Genomic DNA, 25,976 nt, shown 5'->3' with positions numbered 1-25,976 from the left:
TCACCACCACCACTTCCCCCACCACCACCACAAGCTGGAGGTTTGTGAGACACAGAGGTTGATGACAGCTGGTGGTTTATGAGCCACAGAGGTTGAGGACAGCTGGAGGTTTGTGAGCCACAGAGGTTGATGACAGCTTGAGGTTTGCGAGTCACAGAGGATGATGACAGCTGGAGGTTTGTGAGCCACAGAGGTTGATGACAGCTTGAGGTTTGCGAGTCACAGAGGATGATGACAGCTGGAGGTTTGTGAGCCACAGAGGTTGAGGACAGCTTGAGGGTTTGCGAGTAACAGAGGATGATGACAGCTGGTGGTTTGTGAGCCACATTGGTTGAGGAAATCTGGAGTTTTATGAGCCACCGAGGTTGAGGACAGCTGGAAGTTTTTTAGCAACATAGGTTGAGGAGAGCTGGAGGTTTGTGAGCCACAGAGGTTAAGGAAAGCTAAAGGTTTGTTAGACACAGAGGTTGAGGAGAGCTGGAGGTTTGTGAGCCACAGAAGTTGAGGAAAAGTGGAGCTTTGTGAGCCACAGAGGTTGAGGACAGCTGGAATTTGTGAGCCACATTGGTTGAGGAAATCCGGAGATGTGTGAGCCACATTGGTTGAGGATAGGTTGAGGTTTGTGAGCCAAAGAATTTGAGGAAAGTTGGAGGTTTGTGAGACACGGAAGTTGAGGAAAGATGCTCAGATTTGTAATATATTTATATCTCGCTCTGCTTTTTCAGAATCAGCACGTGTTCCATTGGTTCACTCCAGACCCTGTTGTCAATGGAGCCAGGAGAGCAATTTTCTGTGAAGAAAGAGACAGTACTTCTGTCCCAATTGGCACCCTATTCCTTATTTGGTGCACTACTTTTGACCCGGGACCATAGGGCCTTAGTCAAATGTAGTGCACTATATAGGGAATTTGGTTGCATTTGGGACACAGTCAGTGAATGGATTTTTTCTTCACTCGCCTGGTAAACCAGTAAAACCCATAAATCCAAAGCCTTTTTCAAACACATATTTCTGTCAGACCTTCCCACAACAACTTGACAGGACTTTCTACAGAGAAAACTGTGGAATGCAAAATATGCTTTGCAATATTTCCGCAAACCCCCGTTCTGATTTAAGACCTCATTATGTCTGCAATTATTTTGTGTGCGTGTGCATGTGCGTTTGTGCATGTGTGTGTGCGTGTGTGCATGTGCGTGTGTGTGTCCATGCACAAATCAGGGCCACATGCAACATAATCCCTCAAAGATGGATCAAACGCTTTCAGAAAAGCTGGCTTCCCTTCACTGTGTTCTGCTGTTTAGAAAGTAGAGCGTTAGAGAAGCTGGTCTCCCTTCACTGTGTTCTGCTGTTTAGAAAGTAGAGCGTTAGAGAAGCTGGCTTCCCTTCACTGTGTTCTGCTGTTTAGAAAGTAGAGCGTTAGAGAAGCTGGCTTCCCTTCACTGTGTTCTGCTGTTTAGAAAGTAGAGCGTTAGAGAAGCTGGCTTCCCTTCACTGTGTTCTGCTGTTTAGAAAGTAGAGCGTTAGAGAAGCTGGCTTCCCTTCACCGTGTTCTGCTGTTTAGAAAGTAGAGCGTTAGAGAAGCTGGCCTCCCTTCACCGTGTTCTGCTGTTTAGAAAGTAGAGCGTTAGAGAAGCTGGCCTCCCTTCACCGTGTTCTGCTGTTTAGAAAGTAGAGCGTTAGAGAAGCTGGCCTCCCTTCACCGTGTTCTGCTGTTTAGAAAGTAGAACGTCAGAGAAGCTGGTCTCCCTTCACTGTGTTCTGCTGTTTAGAAAGGGTTTTATGCATTCAGAATCCCATAGTTGGATTCACAATTCAACAGAAGCTGTATTTCAATACATGTTGATTGTGTTTATCCACTAGGTCTTCCTGTGGAAACAGGAAGGCGAGTTGACCTAATGAGACATAGTCGTCATGCTGTAGGAACAGAGGCCGTATATATCAATTGTCTCAGTGTAGAAATGCTGATTTAGGATCTGTTTTTCCTTTAAGGTCTCAATTATTTATTTATTTTAGATGTAACCTTTATTTCACTCGGGAAGTCAGTTAAGAACAAATTCGTTTTTACAATGATGGCCTACCCCCAGCCAAACCCGGACGACGTTGGGCATATTGTACGCTGCCCTAAGGGACTCTAAATCACTCCTGGATGTGATGCAGCCTGGATTCGAACCAGGGACTGTAGTGACACTTCTTGCACTCAGATGCAGTGCCTTAGACTGCTGCACCACTCGCCACAATAACATGACATGGACGGGGGGGGGGGGCTGATCCACGATCAGCACTCCTACGCTTGAAACGTTGTGCCCCAGGACTCAACCTTTAGAGCCAGAAAGCATGGCTGTACTCTAGCTTTATACAGCTGGTTTGCATTCATATCCATCGTGGTGAGTGTGAAAAATAAGACTATTGCTTTCTGATAACTTCTTATGGCTCAAATCCCGTTAACGGGATCGATTTGACAACATCTGGTGAAATGGCAGAGCACCAAATTCAAAAATGTATGAAAAATATTTTACGTTCATATATCTAGGCACAGTGTCAGATTTCAAAAAGGCTTTACAGTGAAAGCAAACCATGCGATAATCTGAGGACAGCGCCCAGCATACATGAAAATCAGATTTCAACCCGCCAGGCGCGACACAAAAGTCAGAAATAACGATTTAATTCATGCCTTACCTTTGAAGAAATTCTTCTGTTGGCACTCCAATATGTCCCATAAACATCACAAATGGCCCTTTTGTTCGATTAATTCCGTCATTATATCTCCAAAATGTCAATTTATTTGGCGCGTTTGATAAAAAAAAACACTGGTTCCAACTCGCGCAACATGACAACAAAATATCTTAAATTACCTGTAATCTTGATCCAAATATTTCAAACAACTTTCCTAATACAACTTTAGGTATTTTTTAACGTAAATAATCGATACAATTTGAGACAGGATAAACTGTGTTCAATACCGGAGGAAAACAATGAAAGCGCTTTCCAGGTCGTGCGCATCAAAACATTTGAGAGCCCCAGGCTGGACCCTCGTTCTGGACAGCCGTACTTCTTCATTCCTCTAAAGAAAAATATCAACCAATTTCTAAAGACTGTTGACATCAAGTGGAAGCTATTGGAACTGCAAGTTTATTTCTAATAAAACGGGCTTTCCATAGAAAACCAATGGAAAACAGATTGACCTAAAAAAAAAAAGTCCCTGGATGGATTGTTCTCGGGGTTTCGCCTGCCAAATCAGTTCTGTTAAACTCACAGACATTATTAAAACAATTTTAGAAACTTTAGAGTGTTTTCTATCCAAATCTATCAATTATATGCATATCCTAGCTTCTGGGCCTGAGTAGCAGGCAGTTTACTTTGGAAACACTTTTCATCCGGACGTGAAAATAGCGCCCCTCCAAGCCTAGAGAAGATAAAGATAAAATACAATAAAGAACCAAGAGTTACAGGATTTCCTCTTCACTTAAGTTTGCTTCTCAAGTCATGTAACTTGGTTGGAGAGTGAGTGCTCTTCACCCTGTCCATTTAACATCAAAAGTGTAGAGGGAAATAGAGAGTGATCAGGTCTAATGTACCCATTTAGCTGATATCAAGACAGTTGATATCAAGACAGTTGATACCCAGACAGTTGATACCCAGACAGTTAGTTTAATATACCGTTGATACCCAGACAGCTGATACCCAGACAGCTGATACCCAGATAGTTAGTTTAATATACCGTTGATACCCAGACAGTTGATACCCAGAGAGCTGATACCCAGACAGTTGATACCCAGACAGTTAGTTTAATATACCGTTGATACCCAGACAGCTGATACCCAGACAGCTGATACCCAGAGAGCTGATACCCAGAGAGCTGATACCCAGAGAGCTGATACCCAGACAGTTGATACCCAGACAGCTGGTTTAATAGACAGTGACATTTCCAACACAGCTATACACTCTTAGAAAAAAGTGTTACAAAAGGGTTCTGGGTGTACCTTTTAGGAGAAATATTTTTGGTTCCAGGTAGAACTATTTTTGGTTCCATGGAACTAAGAAGGGTTTTTACCTGGAAACCAAAAGGGTTCTACCTGGAACCAGACGGGTTTTGCCAGGAACCAAAAAAAGGTTCCTCAAATGGTTATCCTATGTGGACAGCCGAAGAACCCTTTTAGGTTCTAGATAGCACCTTTTTGTTTTCTAAGAGTCTACAATCTCTACTACTATTTTAAAGAGCTGCCTGCCGTAGCCTTTAACCCCATAACAGTGAGTAGACTTTGAATACCTTGTGGTTGATTGTCATCGTGACTGTCTGCTGTGTGTGTCACTGGGCCCTGTGCTGCTGTCACTGCGATGTCTCCAAAGAACCCCCGACGTTCAGCGGGCTTCTTCTGGTTCTGTCAGTCGTCAGTCAGTTGAGCTTGAAGTGAGCTTGGCTTTGGGCCACTGTGTTACACCCGCTTTGTCTGTCTGTCTGTCCGTCCGTCCGTCTGTGTGTCTGTGTCGACACTCTAAGAGCATGGTAACCCCAGACCCCCCCCCCCCCCGTGCCTCATTCTATGATTTCATCTCTATGTGGTCTGATATTATGTTGTTCTCCCCTCGTCTTCCCTTCCTTCCCTGCCTCTGCGTCTCTGTCTGCAACCATGGCAACAGCCAAAGACTTACCAGAGCCCACCAAAGGTAAATATCCCGCTGCTACCCGGCTGTCAGGTCATAATTGCAATCAGGATGTGAGGTCATATATGTGAGAGGTCATACATGTGAGTTGGTACAAGTACAGCACTTTGTGACATTGGCTGATGTAAAAAATAAAAATAAAATAAAAATAATAATAGGGCTTTATGAATACATTTGATTGATTGATTGATTGATGTGAGGTCATACATGTGCGACAACGACCACGCCACAGCCAGCGTCCCAAACGGCACCCTGTTCCCTACACAACATAGGGCTCGACTTGTGTCCAGAGCCCTATAAGGTTGCCATTTCAGATTTGCCCAAAGCCTTCCTATCACACAGCATGAGTCTAACCATCACCTTGCATGGAGTTGAGTCAGTCTGCTCCACATGAGTCTAACCATCACCTTGCATGGAGCTGAGTCAGTCTGCTCCACATGAGTCTAACCATCACCTTGCACGGAGCTGAGTCAGTCTGCTCCACATGAGTCTAACCATCACCTTGCATGGAGCTGAGTCAGTCTGCTCCACATGAGTCTAACCATCACCTTGCATGGAGCTGAGTCAGTCTGCTCCACATGAGTCTAACCATCACCTTGCACGGAGCTGAGTCAGTCTGCTCCACATGAGTCTAACCATCACCTTGCATGAGGCTGAGTCAGTCTGCTCCACATGAGTCTAACCATCACCTTGCATGAGGCTGAGTCAGTCTGCTCCACATGAGTCTAACCATCACCTTGCATGGAGCTGAGTCAGTCTGCTCTACATGAGTCTAACCACCACCTTGCACGGAGCTGAGTCAGTCTGCTCCACATGAGTCTAACCATCACCTTGCATGGAGCTGAGTCAGTCTGCTCCACATGAGTCTAACCATCACCTTGCACGGAGCTGAGTCAGTCTGCTCCACATGAGTTTAACCATCACCTTGCACGGAGCTGAGTCAGTCTGCTCCACATGAGTCTAACCAACACCTTGCACGGAGCTGAGTCAGTCTGCTCCACATGAGTCTAACCATTACCTTGCACGGAGCTGAGTCAGTCTGCTCCACATGAGTCTAACCATCACCTTGCATGGAGCTGAGTCAGTCTGCTCCACAAGTGATGCCTAGCTAGGCTATCAGCCACTATATTATTCAGTCTAACACGACAGGCACTGTGAACATTGGCCCCCGGCCCACACTCTATTACGAAAACCTCAGAACATCTCCTTTGTATCTTCCACAGACACATGCATATATTTTTTCCCCATCTTTTAGCCGGCATCATCTTGAAATTGCATGATGGTCTATCTTGTGTGCTTTCCGCCTGTATACGAATCCTTCAGAATCCTTACCTTTACTGGATCGTTTTCATGGTCCTTCCAGACAATTCTGATCCGTGAGAAAAGGGTTGTTGGAGTTTTATACAATACTGATCCGTCTGTAGATTAATCTTAAAGAAATGCATGGGGGAAAAAACGGCGTCTTGCAATGCCACTGAAATTTGTGGTCAATGATCATAGACCCGAGACCGACAATCATATCTTAGAAATCTTTCACAATACGATAATGATTTTGAGCTCCATAGCTCCTTCTCAATTTGTATCCTATTACCTATATAGTACACTACTTTTAGTGGGCCCTGGTTAAAACTAGTGCACTAAATAGTAAATGGAGGTGCCTATTGGGTACTAAACCATGATACTGCATGTTGGAATAGTGAACATGTATTTTTTTTTTTAGCTTTAGCTACGAATGGAGAATGTTGGATGAATGTTATGAATGTAGAAATCAATATCTAACATGAGTTCCGGCTGAGGTCAAGGCCGGTCCTTGCTGTTCTGCCGTAGTAGGCAAGACCAAAACAAATGTACAAGACCAAAACAAATGTACAAGACCAAAACAAATGTACAAGACCAAAACAAATGTACAAGACCAAAACAAATGTACAAGACCAAAAACAAATGTACAAGACCAAAACAAATGTACAAGACCAAAACAAATGTACAAGACCAAAACAAATGTACAAGACCAAAACAAATGTACAAGACCAAAACAAATGTACAAGACCAAAACAAATGCAGCATAATAATGTATTTTCCACAAGTGGAAGTTATGATCAATTTAGGTTCTGAATGAAAGGTGAAAATATGTATTTTTTCCGTACGTTTAAAAATACATATTTTCCAGGATGTTGAAAAATAAGTAATTTCCAAACGTTGAAATCAGGCAAATTTTGGGTTCTGAATGAAAAGATATAATTTATAGACGTCTATGTTTGTGCAAAATCAGGACTGGTCCAGACCCGGAAAAAATCTGAACCCTACATAGATGTCTATGACCCTACATAGATGTCTATGACCCTACATAGATGTCTATGACCCTACATAGATGTCTGTGACCCTACATAGACGTTCAGATTTGGTCCCTACCGGACCAAAAACCAATGTCCGTGGACGTGAATATCAAAGACTGCACGCAAAAAAAAGCCGTCCAAAAGGCGTCGGCGCCGTGATTACTGATGCAGTAAAAAATGAATAATGAAGTTAGCTTTATGTGACATCTTTTTGAGTACGAACCTATTACACCTCTTTGGAGCCCACAGTGTTGCCTGAAATTGAATTGTATCAATGACCATCTATCTATGTGTTAAGCCAAACCATTTGTAAAATACCCCCCAAAAAAGACGTGCAATTCGTGCTTACTGGGGTGTAGTCTACCATGTCAGCCCGCAATGGAGTTTTATGAATACCCATCTATGTGGTAGGCCCATCATTTGTAAAACAGGCCGCTGCGTTGGCTTTATTAGTCTTGATTCTAATCATTTATTAAGCTCTGAATAGAAACTACCTGACTTTATCTGGAGTTATCGTGAGCCTATTTTGCAATGTGTTTACAAGAGCGGGAAATGCAGAAGCATTTTAATTTTCGCTATGATTAGCTTGTCAGAAATGTACGCCAACGAACGTGAAACCACTGATTATGACAATAGGGGGGCTGGGGGGGGGGGGGGACTCCTGGACAAGAGTTGTTTTTGTCCATTCCATATTGTCCATTTCACTTTGACCTGTCCTGTTTTTTAGAATATGTTGTTTGTTTAACATGAACAGCACATTTTTATAATTGGATTGGGTTTAGGTTTGGCTATTTGATCGGAGAAACCTGTAAAAAAAAAAGTGTCCTTCTCATTACATTGTCATCCATTTTATCTCCAGCCTGTAGACTACAGAAAAAATCCAAATCAAATCAAATTGATTTATAAAGCCCTTCGTACATCAGTTGATATCTCAAAGTGCTGTACAGCCTAAAACCCCTCAAACAGCAAGCAATGCAGGTGTAGAAGCAGGAAAAAAAAGCTACATACTCTCTATACCCTATGCTATATATGCTTCATGATTTATGTTAGATCATTTTTTGGGGGGGACGTAGAGACGCAACAGTCCTGTGTGGCCCAAACGCTGACACAGGAACAAACACCCACAAAACACCAGTGAAACCCTGGCTGCCTTAGTATGACTCTCAATCAGAGACAAACGATACACACCTGTCTCTAATTGAGAATCATACCAGGCCGAACACAAAACCCCACATAGAAATAGAAAACATAGACTAACCCACCCAACTCACGCCCTGACCAACTAAAACAAATACATAACAAAGGAAAACAGGTCAGGAACGTGACACTTAATCGTTTAATGGAGCACCTAATTGGCTGCTTAGTGGGAGAGTTCAGTCATTGATTGGTTTCTACCCCAGCGAGTCTCTGTGTTTCCATTCCAAATGGCACTCTATTCCCTATATAGTGCACTACATTATACTACAGCCCTATTCCCTATATAGTGCACTACATTATACTACAGCCCTATTCCCTATATAGTGCACTACATTATACTACAGCCCTATTCCCTATATAGTGCACTACATTATACTACAGCCCTATTCCCTATATAGTGCACTACATTATACTACAACCCTATTCCCTATATAGTGCACTACATTATACTACAGCCCTATTCCCTATATAGTGCACTACATTATACTACAGCCCTATTCCCTATATAGTGCACTACATTATACTACAGCCCTATTCCCTATATAGTGCACTACATTATACTACAGCCCTATTCCCTATATAGTGCACTACATTATACTACAGCCCTATTCCCTATATAGTGCACTACATTATACTACAGCCCTATTCCCTATATAGTGCACTACATTATACTACAGCCCTATTCCCTATATAGTGCACTACATTATACTACAACCCTATTCCCTATATAGTGCACTACATTATACTACAGCCCTATTCCCTATATAGTGCACTACATTATACTACAGCCCTATTCCCTATATAGTGCACTACATTATACTACAGCCCTATTCCCTATATAGTGCACTACATTATACTACAGCCCTATTCCCTATATAGTGCACTACATTATACTACAGCCCTATTCCCTATATAGTGCACTACATTATACTACAGCCCTATTCCCTATATAGTGCACTACATTATACTACAGCCCTATTCCCTATATAGTGCACTACATTATACTACAGCCCTATTCCCTATATAGTGCACTACATTATACTACAACCCTATTCCCTATATAGTGCACTACATTATACTACAGCCCTATTCCCTATATAGTGCACTACATTATACTACAGCCCTATTCCCTATATAGTGCACTACATTATACTACAGCCCTATTCCCTATATAGTGCACTACATTATACTACAGCCCTATTCCCTATATAGTGCACTACATTTCAGCAGAGCCCTATTGGGGAACAGGGTACCATTTGGGAAGGGTGTGTTAGCTATAGGGCCTTCGGGAAAGTATTCAGACCCCTTGACTTTTTCCACATTTTGTTACGTTACAGCCTTATTCTGAAAATAGATTAAATAAACATTTTTCCTCAGCAATAATAATAATAACGACAAATCGAAAACAGGTTTTTAGAATTGTTTGCAAAGTTCCCCCAAAAATATGATTTATCTTATTTACATAAGTACTCAGATCCTTTGCTATGAGACTCAGGTGCATCCTGTTTCCATTGATCATCCTTTGAGATGTTTCTACAACTTGATTGGAGTCCACCTGTGGTAAATTCAATTGTTTGGACATGATTTGGAAAGGAACACACCTGTCTATATAAGGTCCCACAGTTGACAGTGCATGTCAGAGTAAAAACCAAGCCATGAGGTCGAAGGAATTGTCCGTAGAGCTCCGAGACAGGATTGTGTCGAGGCACAGATCTGGGGAGATACCAAAATATTTCTGCAGCATTGAAGGTCCCTAAGAACACAGTGGCCTCCATCATTCTTAAATGGAAGAAGTTTGGAACCACCAAGACTCTTCCTAGAGCTGGCCGTCCGGCCAAACTGAGTAATTGGGGAAGAAGGGCCTTGGTCAGGAAGGTGGCCAAGAATCCGATGGTCACTATGACAGAGCTCTAGAATTCCTCTGTAGTCATGGGAGAACCTTCCAGAAGAAATGGAACACACTAAGAACTCAGATGGCACACACTAGGCACACATTAAAGGCACACACTAGGAACTCAGATGCAATAATTTAATACGTTAAATTAATAAGTTAATGTACACCGTTTCGACAGACAAGCTGTCTTCATCAGGGTATAATGACAAACACTACAAAAAACATACATGGATATCATACGATCATAGATACAGTTTGGCTACATAGGCCTACAAACATTTACAATAGCAAAATCACAAGAATGGCTTCAGATCAAAGGGAGCAAGGGTTTTTAAACTAAAGATCCAGGCAGACTCTCGTTTTAACAATAAATTGTCGAGGTCACCCCCTCTCCTAGAACCTTCCAGAAGCACATCCATCTCAACAGTACTCCACCAATCAGGCCTTTATGGTAGAGTGGCCAGATGGAAGCCACTCCTCAGTAAAAGGCACATGATAGCCTGCTTGGAGTTTTCCTAATGGCACCTAAAGACTCTCAGACCATGAGAAACAAGATTCTCTGGTCGGATGAAACTAAGATTGAACTCTTTGGCCTGAATGCCAAGCGTCACGTCTGGAGGAAACCTGGCACCATCCCTACGGTGAAGCATGGTTGTGGCAGCATCATGCTGTGGGGATATTTTTCAGCGGCAGGGACTGGGAGACTAGTCAGGATCGGGGCAAAGATGAACGGAGCGAAGTACAGAGAGATCTTTAATGAAAACCTGCTCCAGAGCGCTCAGGACCTCAGACTGAGGCGAAGGTTCACCTTCCAACATGACAACGACCCAAAGCACACAGCCAAGACAGTGTAGGAGTGGCTTCGGGACAAGTCTATGAATGTCCTTGAGTGGCCCAGCCAGAGCCCGGACTTGAACCCGATCGAACATCTCTGGAGAGACCTGAAAATAGCTGTGCAGCAACGCTCCCCATCCAACCTGACAGAGCTTGAGAGGATCTACAGAGAAGAATGGGAGAAACTCCCCAAATACAGGTGTGCCAAGCTTGTAGCGTCAAACCCAAGAAGACTTGAGGCTGTAATCGCTGCCAAAGGTGCTTCAACAAAGTACTGAGTAAAGGGTCTGAATACTTATGTAAATGTGTTATTTCAGTTTTTTATTTTCAATACATTTGCAAAAATTTCAAAAAAAACTGTTTTTGCTTTGTCATTATATGGGGTATTGCGTTTAGATTGATTATGAAATAAAACAATTTAATCCATTTTACAGTAAAGGCTGTAACGTAACAAAATGTAGAAAAAGTCAAGGGGTCTGAAAAGTTTTACGAAGACTCTGTGCGTTGCCTTTCTCTACCACGTCCGGTCTATGGTCTATCTGAATATTAAGAGTAGCAAGTAAGTGAAACTTGTTTTAGCCAGAACGACCCTATAGGGGAGGAGCTTACCTTCTTTTGGGTGTGGCTTAAGACAAGTACACCAACGTTGTGATGTCATTCTCAAACATGTCCCCTGGTACCTCTTGGCATCAGTAATCATGGCCGTTGTCAGACAGGCGGACTGGAAGTTGAAGAGGGATATAGTGATGTCATGAGAGAACACTAGCTAGGCTTACCTCCTCGCTTCAACACATTCCAACTGGGTTCCAAATGGTACCCTGTGTCCTTTAAAGTGCACACATTTTCCACCAGGGCCTATAGGGAATAGGGTCCCATTTGGGACTCAGACATGATATTTTAATGAACTCAGACACCTCTCTCTCTCTCAATTTATGGCTGTGCTCCTGTAATGTGTGGAAATTTCTGTTTAAATATTTATATTGTCACCCTAACCTTGGCGCTCTTCATAGAGAAAGAAGAGAATTCACGTTGTGCAGCAATCTGATGTCACGTTAGCCTGTCTCCCAAATGGAGCCCTATTCACTATATAGTGCACTACTTTTGACCAGGGCCCTGTGGACCCAGGGTCAAAAGTAGTGCACTACGTAGGGAACTACGATCTCATTTGAGATTCAGCCGTAGTTTTTTTTATTGTTGTCCTTTGTTGTGCCTTTGGCAGTGACGCACATGCATTAAACAACAGATAGCTGAAGCTTTTATCTAGATGACAACAATAAACACACTTCCTGTTCCTGACAGAGAGACAGACAGGTTTAATACACTAGACTGCATCCCTGGGGTTTGTCCCAAATGGCACCCTATAGACACTGACTGTACAACACATGAGGAACTCTTTCCAGGACATAGACTGACCAGGTGAAAGCTACGATCCCTTATTGATGTCACTTGTTAAATCCACTTCAAATCAGTGTAGATGAAGGAGGAGGAGACGGGGTTAAAGAAGGATTTTTAACCCTTGAGACAGTTGAGACATGGATTGTGTCTGTGTGCCATTCAGAGGGTGTACGTGCCTTTGAACAGGGTAGTAGGGGCCACCGGTCTGTGTTCTGTTTGTTTTGTTCCCCGACTAATTGAGGCTATTCTGGGGCAAAAAACTCAATATTAAATAGGTGTTCCTAATGTTTTGTACACTCAGTGTAATTCATAAAGAAAATAGGGGACTAGGATAATAGGGGAATAGGGGACTAGGGGAATAGGGGAATAGGGGACTAGGATAATAGGGGAATAGGGGACTAGGAGAATAGAGGAATAGGGGACTAGGGGAATAGGGGACTAGGAGAATAGGAGAATATGGGATCAGGGGGATAGGAGACTAGGGGGATATGTGATTAGGGGAATAGGGGGATAGAATAATAGGGGAATAGGAGAATAGGGTATTATGGGAATAGAAGAATATGGGATTAGGGGAATAGGAGATTATGGGAACAGGAGAATAGGGGAATAGGAGAATAGGGGAATGGGATAATAGGGGAATAAGATAATAGGGGAATAGGAGAATATGAGAATAGGGGAAAAGGGAATTGTGGCATATGGGAATAGGACAATAGGGGAATTGGTTATTAGGATAATAGATTAATAGGGGAATAGAGGAATAGGAAAATAGAGGAATTGGTTATTAGGATAATAGATTAATAGGGGAATAGAGGAATAGGAAAATAGAGGAATTGGTTATTAGGAGAATAGGGGAATAGGATAATAGGGCAATAGGAGAATAGATGAATAGGGGAAAATGGGAGTAGATGAATAGGGGAATATTGGATTTGGATAATAGGGGAATAGATGAATAGGGGAACATGATAATAGGGGAATAGAATAATAGGGGAATAGATTAATAGGGGAATATGATAATAGGGGAAAATGATAATAGGGGAATATGATAATAGGGGAATAGATTAATAGGGGAATAGATTAATAGGGGAATATGATAATAGGGGAATAGATTAATAGGGGAATAGATTAATAGGGGAATATGATAATAGGGGAATAGATTAATAGGGGAATATGATAATAGGGGAATAGATTAATGGGGGAACATGATAATAGGGGAATATATGAATAGGGGAATAGATTAATAGGGGAATATGATAATAGGGGAATATGATAATAGGGGAATAGATTAATAGGGGAATAGATTAATAGGGGAATATGATAATAGGGGAATAGATTAATAGGGGAATAGATTAATAGGGGAATATGATAATAGGGGAATATGATAATAGGGGAATAGATTAATAGGGGAATAGATTAATAGGGGAATATGATAATAGGGGAATATGATAATAGGGGAATATGATAATAGGGGAATAGATTAATAGGGGAATATGATAATAGGGGAATAGATTAATAGGGGAATATGGTAATAGGGGAATATGATAATAGGGGAATAGATTAATAGGGGAATATGATAATAGGGGAATATATGAATAGGGAAATAGATTAATAGGGGAATATGATAATAGGGGAATATGATAATAGGGGAATAGATTAATAGGGGAATAGATTAATAGGGGAATATGATAATAGGGGAATAGATTAATGGGGGAATATGATAATAGGGGAATATTATAAAAGGGGAATAGATTAATAGGGGAATAGGAGAATAGGGTATTATGGGAATGGGAGAATAGGGGAATAGGAGAATGGGATAATAGGGGAATAGGATACCACTTGGGAGGCAGTCAATTAGTTTCTGGTAGTTCCATCATGGTGGCCCCATTCTGTGTGAATCCAGTTCAAGATGATGAATTATACAGTACGTCTTGCATAGAATTACATCCATATGGACATTGTGCGGTTTTGCATATAAAACTTGGCGGGTAAAAACACAAGTTACATTTCTAGGTGTTAATAATGAGGAATGTACGTGGTGGAACAGAAATAGGAATACCCCACAGCCCTACCTCTCCCCCTCTCGCTCTCTATCTCCCCCTCTCTTTTACCCTCTCTTTCTCTGTCTCCCCTTCGCTCTCTCTCCGTCTCCCCCTCGCTCGCTCTCTCTCACCCCTCTCCCTTTACCCTTTCTCTCTTTCGCTCTCCCCCTCTCCTTTACCGTCTCTTTCTCTCTCTCTCTTACCCTCTCGCTCTCTCGTTCTCTCACTCTCTCTCTCGCTCTCTCTCTCAGGGTGACTTTGCGTAGCTGAGCAGCGGGCTCTGCCATTCATCACCATGAGCTAATGAGAGCACAGCACAGAAGTAGCACATAAAGTCATGTCAGACCGTCCGCTCACAGTTTACAGCAGGACACACACACACACAGAGACAGGGGGGCCCAGCTCAGGTAGGGTGGTAAACCGGTTTCAGGATGCCCTCTGCCCCCCCCCCCCCTCCACCCCCAGTCAGCCTCAGGTTAAACCCGAAGCCATTTCAGACTGTATCAAAGATCTTCAGCACCACTGATTCTGAGCAAGACAGGGACAGTGGTTTGGGCCTGTTGTGGCTGCGTTGAGAGAGCAGGCATAGCTAACAGCTACAGTAGACCGACCGCTGATAGAGTAGGGTCAAATCCCAAATGGGACCCTATCCTCTATAGTTCACTGCGTTTCAGAAGTAGTGTATTGTATAAGGAACAGGGTGCCTTTTTGGGGACGTATACAAAGTTGCTCCGTCACACAATGTTCTGTTTCTCTCAGGCCCAAACTCAACCTTGTTAAAAGTGCTGCTGCTGAATAATTCAAGAAGAATAATCTATCCTGTAAGATTGTTTTCGCTGCACTGCTAGGACAGTTTTGTTCATGTTGTTTAATAGGAAACACTTTGATGTTTTCATTGTTCCTCTTTTACCGACCCACTGCATGGAACTCACCTGTTGTGTCTCCTGTTTCTCCTCTTCCCATTCTTCTCTCCCTCCTCTCCATCTGCCCCCCCCCCTCTCTCTCTCTCTCTCTCTCTCTCTCTCTCTCTCTCTCTCTCCTCTCTCTCCTCTCTCTCCCTCCTCTCCATCTGTCTCCCCACCCCTCTCCCTCTCTCCTCCTCTCTCCTCCTCTCTCTCTCTCTCCTCTCTCTCCTCCTCTCTCTCCCTCTCTCCTCCTCTCTCTCTCTCTCTCTCTCTCTCTCTTTCTCTCCCCCCCTGTCTCTCTCTCTCCTCTCTCTCTCACTCTCTCTCTGTCTCTCTCTCTCTCTCTCTTTCTCTCCCCCCTCTCTCTCTCTCTCTCTCCTCTCTCTCCTCTCTCTCTCTCTCTCTCTCTCTCTCTCTCTCTCCCTTCTCTCTCCTCTCTCTCTCTCTCTCTCTCTCTCTCTCTCTCCTCTCTCTCTCTCTCTCTCTCTCCTCTCTCTCCTCCTCTTTCTCCTCCTCCTCTCTCTCTCTCTCTCTCTCTCTCTCTCTCTCTCTCTCTCCTCCTCTCCTCTCTCTCTCTCTCTCTCTCTCTCTCTCTCTCTCTCTCTCTCTCTCTCTCCTCTCTCTCTCCTCTCCTCTCTCTCCCTCTCTCTCTCACTCTCTCCTCTCTCTCTCTCTCTCTCTCCTCTCCTCCTCTCTCTCTCTCTCCCTTTCTCTCTCTCTCTGTCTCTCTCTCTCTCCCTCTCTCCTCCTCTCTCTCTCTCTCTCTCCCCCCTCTCTCTCTCCTCTCCTCCTCTCTCTCTCTCTCTCCTCTCCTCCTCTCTCTCTCTCTGTCTCTTTCCCTCTCTCTCCTCTCTCTCCCCAGATCCCAATGCACCAGGACAGCAGGACCCTGACCATGCATTAATTGGAGGTGTTGTGGCTGTGGTTGTGTTCATCACCTTGTGTTTGATCATAGCTCTAGGGCGGTATCTGGCTAGGCATAAAGGTAAGGACGTCATTTACTTCTCCTAAAGTCCCACAATATTTTTGTAAAATGATGTGAACATTTTCAATAAATTGTCAAAAATGTCCACTTACTGTAAATAATCTTTAAACAGTTTTCAATGAAGATAAAAGGCTAGAAACATAGAAAACATGACCCAAACATGTGTCTGTGTGTTTGTGTGTCTGTGGGTGTGTCTGTGTGTATGTGTGGGTGGATATGTGTGTCTGTTTGTGTGTCTATGGGTGTGTCTGTGTGTGTGTGGGTGGATATGAGTGTCTGTTTGGGTGTCTGTTTGGGTGTCTGTGTGTGTGTGTGTGTGTGTGTGTGTGTGTGTGTGTGTGTGTGTGTGTGTGTGTGTGTGTGTGTGTGTGTGTGTGTGTGTGTGTGTGTGTGTGTGTGTGTGTGTGTGTGTGTGTGTGTGTGTGTGTGTGTGTGTGTGGGTGTGTGGGTGTGTGGGTGTGTTTGTGGGTGTGTGAACAGGGACGTACCTAACACACGAGGCTAAAGGATCCGAGGATGCCCCTGACGCAGACACAGCCATCATCAACGCAGAGGGGAACCACGCAGCAGAGGAGAAGAAAGAGTACTTTATTTAGACCTCTGTTCCCTCTGTTCTCTCTGTTCTCTCTGTTTCCTTCTGTCTCTTTTCCTTCATGTTTCCACCTCTGTTCCCTCTATCACTCTGTTCCCTCTATCACTCTGTTCTCTCTGTTCCCTCTATCACTCTGTTCCCTCTGTTCCCTCTGTTCCCTCTATCACTCTGTTCCCTCTATTCTCTCTGTTCTCTCTGTTCCCTCTATTCTCTCTGTTCTCTCTGTTCTCTCTGTTCCCTCTATTCTCTCTGTTCTCTCTGTTCTCTCTGTTTCCTTCTGTCTCTTTTCCTTTATGTTTCCAACTCTGTTCTCTCTGTTCTCTCTGTTCTCTCTGTTCTCTCTATTCTCTCTGTTTCCTTCATGTTTCCACCTCTGTTCTCTCTATTCTCTCTGTTTCCTTCATGTTTCCACCTCTGTTCTCTCTGTTCTCTCTGTTCTCTCTATTCTCTCTGTTCTCTCTTCTCTCTGTTCTCTCTGTTCCCTCTGTTCTCTCTATTCTCTCTGTTTCCTTCATGTTTCCACCTCTGTTCTCTCTATTCTCTCTGTTTCCTTCATGTTTCCACCTCTGTTCTCTCTATTCTCTCTGTTTCCTTCATGTTTCCACCTCTGTTCTCTCTATTCTCTCTGTTTCCTTCATGTTTCCACCTATGTTCTCTCTGTTCTCTCTATTCTCTCTGTTCTCTCTGTTCTCTCTGTTCTCTCTGTTCTCTCTATTCTCTCTTTTTCCTTCTGTCTCTTTTCCTTCATGTTTCCACCTCTGTTCTCTCTGTTTGGTTGGCTTCTTTCACCAGAGGCAGGGGCGGACTAGGACCAGATATCGGCCCGGGCATTTCAAACACATCGGCCCATTTGTTTCCTTGAGGCACCCACTATTAAGCAAATTATTTTTTTTTAATTCTGTCCCACTGGCATTTGCCAGAATTGCCCTATGTCCGGTCCATCTCTGCCAGTCGACCAACACAGTCTGCAGTTGGCTCAGTGCTACTGGTGCAGGAACCAGTTCTTTGTCCCTAACTCCTCTCCGAAAGAGAAAGCTCACGTTTGGTTTCACTGGTTGGTTTTTACAAGCAAATCGATAAAAAACGTTGCCTTGTTTTTACTGCAAATGTACTCCGCTACTTGTACTCCGTGTTTTAAAAAGAGCAGATTCTGTTTCATTCAGGTTTTAGCACCCAAAATATTTGTTTCGTCGTCATGTTTTATTTGACAGTGCCTAAATATACAGACCGTTCTCGATCTGCATCTGTCATGTTTGTTTCAACTCTTCGTTTTTTTATTCGTTTTTATTTATTTATTTGCGTCCCCTTACTCCCCTCACCGTCCCTGTTATATACCTTTTGCAGATATTTCCATCAGGAAGCGGAAAGAAATGTGCGTCATCTGACACCGGAAAACATTGGCTATGCCAATAATTATGCTTTCAGAGAAGAATATGTGAAATGTATCAATGTGAACGACATGTGATGGGGCTTTATTGTAACTGTAAAAAAAATTATATTGGGTATGAGAGGCACACAATTAGGCTCTCATGTTGTGGGAAACGATGGAAGTACAATAAACTGAATAGTTCTAACACTGACACAAAAACATTGAAAAAATAAAATAAAATTTAAAAAGTTTAATAAAAAATTAAAAAAGAAGCACAATCCGTATGATTGTTTATGTTTGAATGTGGATATTATACGATGATATGTTATCCTCTTTTATCTTTATTTAAATATTAGTATAGACCATAGTCTCATCTCATATAGAAAGAAACAACAAAGAGAATCAGAAGTATATTAAAAGCACAAAAGTCTCAGACAAACAGAGAAATACTTCTGCACCAAGCAATTCATTATCTCAGGATTCAATACGAGTCTAAATTCACGGATGTTTTCAGACCAATGATTGGAGATTCGGGTACCAGGATTCAATACGGCTGCGGGTTGTCGACAAGGCGGCTTTTAGAGGCGTTCGGACGAAAAACGTCATTCACAGTAAGACGCTGCAGATGTCGGGCTCAATGGGGAATCCAGACAGAGTTACAGCGTTGTTAGTCGGACCAGGAGACATTCCTGAAAAAATGGGTTTCTTCTCACAACAACAAAAAAAAGACATCTTTAGCAACCGAACGGTTTGGCCTACTGACTCCGCTCTGCTCGTCTGAAAGGTAACCCATACAACTGAATGCTAGTATGGAGGTAGTTATGTGCCAACAAATATAAAGAGATAAATATGTGTCCAAAAATATTTCCAGAGCTTTCTTAAGTCTCCTAGATATAGGACAGACAACCTTATTCCTCATGATACATTTTCTGGACCGTTTTTTTATGTCATTTATGAATGTGTTATTCATTGCTTTTCAATGGGCTATAGTAGTAAAAGACAAAAATTATATCTTTAATCTTGTTTTTTTATATACCTAAAGGGGTCCTAAAATTCCAAATATATATATATATATAATCCACGGTATAACCCTCTTAAAACAATTCTATATGTTAGATCAGTAGAACTATTTTACAGCTTGATTAAAAAGCCACACTTCCCCGCGGTCACATTGAATCCTGGGTAGGATCAGAAAGTATCTGGGACACTGACTTTACTAAGGGTCTGAACCTCATTTTCATGTCTATGAAAAACTACTGGTCAGCTTCTATCTTTCTGAACGACTGGAAGAACCAAATCCTACGAGTTCTGGGAACATAAAAAGAGGTTGATAACACAACATGGATCCTTATTCCCTTCATAGTGCACTACTTTTGACCAGGGTCCATATGAGTAGTGCACTACGAAGGGAATTAGGGAGCCATTTGGTACTTGGTCCGATGTGACTTTATTGATCTAACGCTCCCTTGTGAATATTGCTGTATATGACTTTGCTAATGTGATGATTGCTGGTGGGCAATATTGTTGAATTTTGAGAACCCTTAAACATTGAAATGTGTATATTAGACAATATATCTATTTAAAGTATTCCAGAATTGTCTCTTGAATTGTTTTTATTTTTTATTTGTCATTTTGTTTGATGAAGAACAAGCATTTTTTTTGTTTCACCACAAGGCATGTATATAATGTGTAAGTATTACATTTTGGTAAAAATAGAAAAATAAAAGACTTGTTATTTAATGGTTTTCATTTCATATCAGTTGCAGTCCTTTTGGCACTTTGACATGTTGATTTTCATGCTTTGAAGAATTCTCTTGAACGTGAATTCTAATGGGATTGACTCTGGTTGATAGATAGAGTATTTATTATTATTTATTAATTGATTTTATTGGTAATATTATGCTATATTAATTGATATTATTGGTAATATTATACTATATTAATTGATATTATTATTATTACTACAAAAGTAGTTGTCTGAAGTTAAAAAAAATTCCATTTTGTAACAAAAAAAATAAATAAAGGTAGTTAAATGAAGAAACTTCTGTCATTAAAAAACAATACAACGATCACCGTTATGGCCTTTGAGTTTGCTGCAAACAGTTGTAATAACGTGTTATAAAGGCATTGGTGACCCAGACATCTTCCCCTACTGTATATTGCCACTCTATCAAAGACACGTTGAAATACATTACCAATATTCATAATACATGTTCTTTTGTTTGGTCAATTTGATGCTATAACTAAATTGACTAATTTTTTGTATAAAGTTTAAATTGCTGTAATTTCGTTGCATATTAAAAGCGGGGAGGGGCGGGGTGGGGGGGGGGGTGTGAGAGTGAGGTTTGCTTTTTTCAGTATTAAATATCAATTTTTCAAAACTATGCCAATGTAAAATAATATAAAAAAAAATAAAAAGTTACTAATGAAGAAAAGTGCTGATTAAAATATGACCAAAATGACATATCATCGTCTCGTTGTCCTTTTACTTATTTTATGTCTTTGGAGTTTCCGGTTGACGATGCTTCTATCAAAAAGGAACATAGCAACATTCTTAAGGTGTCATTTCCACACACCTGAGATATTTCAACAAAACACACTTTGAAAAATTAGTAATTCTTTACTATCAACAATGTCCGTCTGTAAAGTGCAAAACACATTATTAAATATCTATGAGGCTCCAGACTCTCTATCTAATCCTGAGGAGGATGGTCCTGGACTCTGTATCTAATCCTGAGGAGGATGGTCCCAGACTCTCTATCTATCCTGAGGAGGATGGCCACAGGCTCTCTATCTAATCCTGAGGAGGATTGCCCCAGACTCTCTATCTATCTGTCCTTCAGCTGCTTTACAAATTAAGCCATGTTTACACCTGGTGGTAATATGTGTCCTAAATCCTGATCTTATTTGTTATTATTAGTAAGGCTTATTTGATCATGTACACATTCACAGCTGAAAGCTGAATTGCAGTATAGAAACAATAATTAAAACATGAGTTGTGATCTGATTGTGATCAGATCTTCTTGACCAATTCCTGAGGTAGTCAGGGACCCATTCTATCTGAATATCTTACAGGTGTAAACAGATATGGATGGTCAAACCATTGAAATCGTAATTATACTGGCCTCTAACATCAGATCAGATAGTGAATGGACCCATTGATCAGATCACAAAACCCACATTTTAGCGCAAGGTGTAAACGAGGCCTCACAGTCGCTCTCCCTTCCTCCATTTTGGTAGTATTTTACTTGGTTGTTTAATAATGTTTAATATGGCTAGAGGGGGTGTTTTATTCATGCTATCATGGCTGTGTTTCAGGAACTACAGACACATATGAGTGAGAACATCCTCCGGCTGCTCTCTGCTCCCACACGTGATCTTTAGTGGGGCGGCAGGTAGACTAGTGGTTAGAATGTTGTCACAGTAACCAAAAGGTTGCTAGATTGAATCCCCGAGCTGACATGGTACAAATCTGTCGTTCTGCCCCTGAACAAGGCAGTTAACCCACTGTTCCTAGGCCGTCATTGTAAATAAGAATTTGTTCTTAACTGACTTGCCTAGTTAAATAAAGGTTAAATTTAAAAAATTGTTTAATTGTGTAACACAACAAACAACATCAGTCATGGGGTGTGTATCAAATGACACACTATTTCCTTTATAGGACACTACTTTTGGCTAGGCCCCATAGAGCTCTCGTCAAAGGTAGTCCACTATAAAGAAAAAAATGGTCAATTTAAAAAGGTTTCAGTGATTCCCTGTCTTTTGTCGTATATCTCCCATCGCTTCGGGAGGAGCTGCCATCTGGGAACCAACTGGTCTAATAATGAGCTGCCATCTGGGAACAAACTAGTCTCATAATGAGCTGCCATCTGGGAACCAACTGGTCTCATAATGAGCTGCCATCTGGGAACCAACTGGTCTAATAATGAGCTGCCATCTGGGAACCAACTGGTCTCATAATGAGCTGCCATCTGGGAGCCAACTGGTCTAATAATGAGCTGCCATCTGGGAACCAACTGGTCTCATAATGAGCTGCAATCTGGGAACAAACTGGTCTAATAATGAGCTGCCATCTGGGAACCAACTGGTCTCATAATGAGCTGCCATCTGGGAACCAACTGGTCTCATAATGAGCTGCCTTCTGGGAACAACCTGGTCTAATAATGAGCTGCCATCTGGGAACCAACTGGTCTCATAATGAGCTGCCATCTGGGAACCAACTGGTCTAATAATGAGCTGCCATCTGGGAACCAACCGGTCTAATAATGAGCTGCCATCTGGGAACCAACTGGTCTCATAATGAGCTGCCTTCTGGGAACAAACTGGTCTAATAATGAGCTGCCATCTGGGAACCAACTGGTCTCATAATGAGCTGCCATCTGGAAACCAACTGGTCTAATAATGAGCTGCCTTCTTGGAACAAACTGGTCTAATAATGAGCTGCCTTCTGGGAACCAACTGGTCTAATAATGAGCTGCCTTCTGGGAACAAACTGGTCTAATAATGAGCTGCCTTCTGGGAACCAACTGGTCTAATAATGAGCTGCCTTCTGGGAACCAACTGGTCTAATAATGAGCTGCCATCTGGGAACCAACTGGTCTAATAATGAGCTGCCTTCTGGGAACCAACTGGTCTCATAATGAGCTGCAATCTGGGAACCAACTGGTCTAATAATGAGCTGCCTTCTGGGAACCAACTGGTCTCATAATGAGCTGCCATCTGGGAACAAACTGGTCTCATGATGAGCTGCCATCTGGGAACAAACTGGTCTAATAATGAGCTGCCATCTGGGAACCAACTGGTCTCACAATGAGCTGCCATCTGGGAACCAACTGGTCTAAAAATGAGCTGCCATCTGGGAACAAACTGGTCTCATAATGAGCTGCAATCTGGGAACAAACTGGTCTAATAATGAGCTGCCATCTGGGAACCAACTGGTCTAATAATGAGCTGCCTTCTGGGAACCAACTGGTCTAATAATGAGCTGCCATCTGGGAACCAACTGGTCTAAAAATGAGCTGCCATCTGGGAACAAACTGGTCTCATAATGAGCTGCAATCTGGGAACAAACTGGTCTAATAATGAGCTGCCATCTGGGAACCAACTGGTCTAATAATGAGCTGCCATCTGGGAACCAACTGGACTAATAATGAGCTGCCATCTGGGAACCAACTGGTCTAATAATGAGCTGCCATCTGGGAACCAACTGGTCTAATAATGAGCTGCCTTCTGGGAACCAACTGGTCTCATAATGAGCTGCCATCTGGGAACCAACTGGTCTAATAATGAGCTGTCTTCTGGGAACAAACTGGTCTAATAATGAGCTGCCATCTGGGAACAAACTGGTCTCATAATGAGCTGCCATCTGGGAGCCAACTGGTCTCATAATGAGCTGCCATCTGGGAACCAACTGGTCTAATAATGAGCTGCCATCTGGGAACCAACTGGTCTAATGATGAGCTGCCATCTGGGAACCAACTGGTCTAATAATGAGCTGCCATCTGGGAACAAACTGGTCTAATAATGAGCTGCCATCTGGGAACCAACTGGTCTCATAATAAGCTGCCATCTGGGAACAAACTGGTCTAATAATGAGCTGCCATCTGGGAACCAACTGGTCTAATAATGAGCTGCCATCTGGGAACCAACTGGTCTAATAATGAGCTGCCATCTGGGAACCAACTGGTCTAATAATGAGCTGCCACCTGGGAACCAACTGGTCTAATAATGAGCTGCCATCTGGGAACCAACTAGTCTAATAATGAGCTGCCATCTGGGAACCAACTGGTCTCATAATGAGCTGCCACCTGGGAACCAACTGGTCTAATAATGAGCTGCCATCTGGGAACCAACTGGTCTCATAATGAGCTGCCATCTGGGAACCAACTGGTCTCATAATGAGCTGCCATCTGGGAACCAAATAGTCTAATAATGAGCTGCCATCTGGGAACCAACTGGTCTCATAATGAGCTGCCTTCTGGGAACCAACTGGTCTAATAATGAGCTGCCATCTGGGAACAAACTGGTCTAATAATGAGCTGCCATCTGGGAACCAACTGGTCTAATAATGAGCTGCCATCTGGGAACAAACTGGTCTAATAATGAGCTGCCATCTGGGAACAAACTGGTCTAATAATGAGCTGCCATCTGGGAACCAACTGGTCTCATAATGAGCTGCCATCTGGATTTCAACTGGTCTCATAATGAGCTGCCATCTGGGAACCAACTGGTCTAATAATGAGCTGCCATCTGGGAACAAACTGGTCTCATAATGAGCTGCCATCTGGGAACCAACTGGTCTCATAATGAGCTGCCATCTGGGAACCAACTGGTCTAATAATGAGCTGCCATCTGGGAACCAACTGGTCTCATAATGAGCTGCCATCTGGGAGCCAACTGGTCTAATAATGAGCTGCCATCTGGGAACCAACTGGTCTCATAATGAGCTGCAATCTGGGAACCAACTGGTCTAATAATGAGCTGCCATCTGGGAACCAACTGGACTAATAATGAGCTGCCATCTGGGAACCAACTGGTCTAATAATGAGCTGCCATCTGGGAACCAACTGGTCTAATAATGAGCTGCCTTCTGGGAACCAACTGGTCTCATAATGAGCTGCCATCTGGGAACCAACTGGTCTAATAATGAGCTGTCTTCTGGGAACAAACTGGTCTAATAATGAGCTGCCATCTGGGAACAAACTGGTCTCATAATGAGCTGCCATCTGGGAGCCAACTGGTCTCATAATGAGCTGCCATCTGGGAACCAACTGGTCTAATAATGAGCTGCCATCTGGGAACAAACTGGTCTAATAATGAGCTGCCATCTGGGAACCAACTGGTCTAATAATGAGCTGCCATCTGGGAACAAACTGGTCTAATAATGAGCTGCCATCTGGGAACCAACTGGTCTCATAATAAGCTGCCATCTGGGAACAAACTGGTCTAATAATGAGCTGCCATCTGGGAACCAACTGGTCTAATAATGAGCTGCCATCTGGGAACCAACTGGTCTAATAATGAGCTGCCATCTGGGAACCAACTGGTCTAATAATGAGCTGCCACCTGGGAACCAACTGGTCTAATAATGAGCTGCCATCTGGGAACCAACTAGTCTAATAATGAGCTGCCATCTGGGAACCAACTGGTCTCATAATGAGCTGCCACCTGGGAACCAACTGGTCTAATAATGAGCTGCCATCTGGGAACCAACTGGTCTCATAATGAGCTGCCATCTGGGAACCAACTGGTCTCATAATGAGCTGCCATCTGGGAACCAACTAGTCTAATAATGAGCTGCCATCTGGGAACCAACTGGTCTAATAATGAGCTGCCTTCTGGGAACCAACTGGTCTAATAATGAGCTGCCATCTGGGAACAAACTGGTCTAATAATGAGCTGCCATCTGGGAACCAACTGGTCTAATAATGAGCTGCCATCTGGGAACAAACTGGTCTAATAATGAGCTGCCATCTGGGAACAAACTGGTCTAATAATGAGCTGCCATCTGGGAACCAACTGGTCTCATAATGAGCTGCCATCTGGATTTCAACTGTTCTCATAATGAGCTGCCATCTGGGAACCAACTGGTCTAATAATGAGCTGCCATCTGGGAACAAACTGGTCTCATAATGAGCTGCCATCTGGGAACCAACTGGTCTCATAATGAGCTGCCATCTGGGAACCAACTGGTCTAATAATGAGCTGCCATCTGGGAACCAACTGGTCTCATAATGAGCTGCCATCTGGGAGCCAACTGGTCTAATAATGAGCTGCC

The 25,976-nt window shown here is 42.7% G+C and overlaps 2 protein-coding genes across 2 annotated transcripts in view; both read left to right on the top strand.

The window, feature by feature from the left end:
* Positions 1 to 16,837, top strand: part of LOC129822553 (cell adhesion molecule 2-like) — a gene marked incomplete at its 5' end in the record, with an annotated part of 89,785 nt that extends 72,948 nt beyond the window's left edge. Inside the window, 3 exons of the mRNA XM_055880857.1 lie at positions 4,636 to 4,662; positions 16,116 to 16,238; positions 16,719 to 16,837. Of these exons, the coding sequence (XP_055736832.1) occupies positions 4,636 to 4,662; positions 16,116 to 16,238; positions 16,719 to 16,834 (266 nt within the window). The remainder of the gene's footprint in view (positions 1 to 4,635; positions 4,663 to 16,115; positions 16,239 to 16,718) is intronic.
* LOC129822488 (uncharacterized) lies at positions 16,824 to 19,939 on the top strand. The gene is made up of 2 exons (XM_055880809.1): positions 16,824 to 16,916; positions 17,012 to 19,939. The coding sequence occupies exons 1-2, from the start codon at positions 16,892 to 16,894 to the stop codon at positions 17,908 to 17,910; spliced, it is 924 nt and encodes a 307-aa protein (XP_055736784.1). The 5' UTR covers positions 16,824 to 16,891; the 3' UTR covers positions 17,911 to 19,939.
* Positions 19,940 to 25,976: the final 6,037 nt, after the last annotated feature.

The sequence above is a fragment of the Salvelinus fontinalis genome, chromosome 24, assembly GCF_029448725.1.
Source record: "Salvelinus fontinalis isolate EN_2023a chromosome 24, ASM2944872v1, whole genome shotgun sequence".
NCBI classification, from domain to species: Eukaryota; Metazoa; Chordata; class Actinopteri; order Salmoniformes; family Salmonidae; genus Salvelinus; species Salvelinus fontinalis.
This window is presented reverse-complemented; position numbering and strand designations above follow the sequence as displayed.

What these genes read in the sequence shown, in the direction of transcription:
- LOC129822488 (XM_055880809.1), top strand. Translation starts at nt 16,892, where the DNA reads ATGTTTCCACCTCTGTTCCCTCTAT. An exon ending in TCCACCTCTGTTCCCTCTAT is followed by an intron (nt 16,917 to 17,011) that starts CACTCTGTTCCC and finishes TGTTCCCTCTAT; the next exon opens with TCTCTCTGTTCTCTCTGTTC.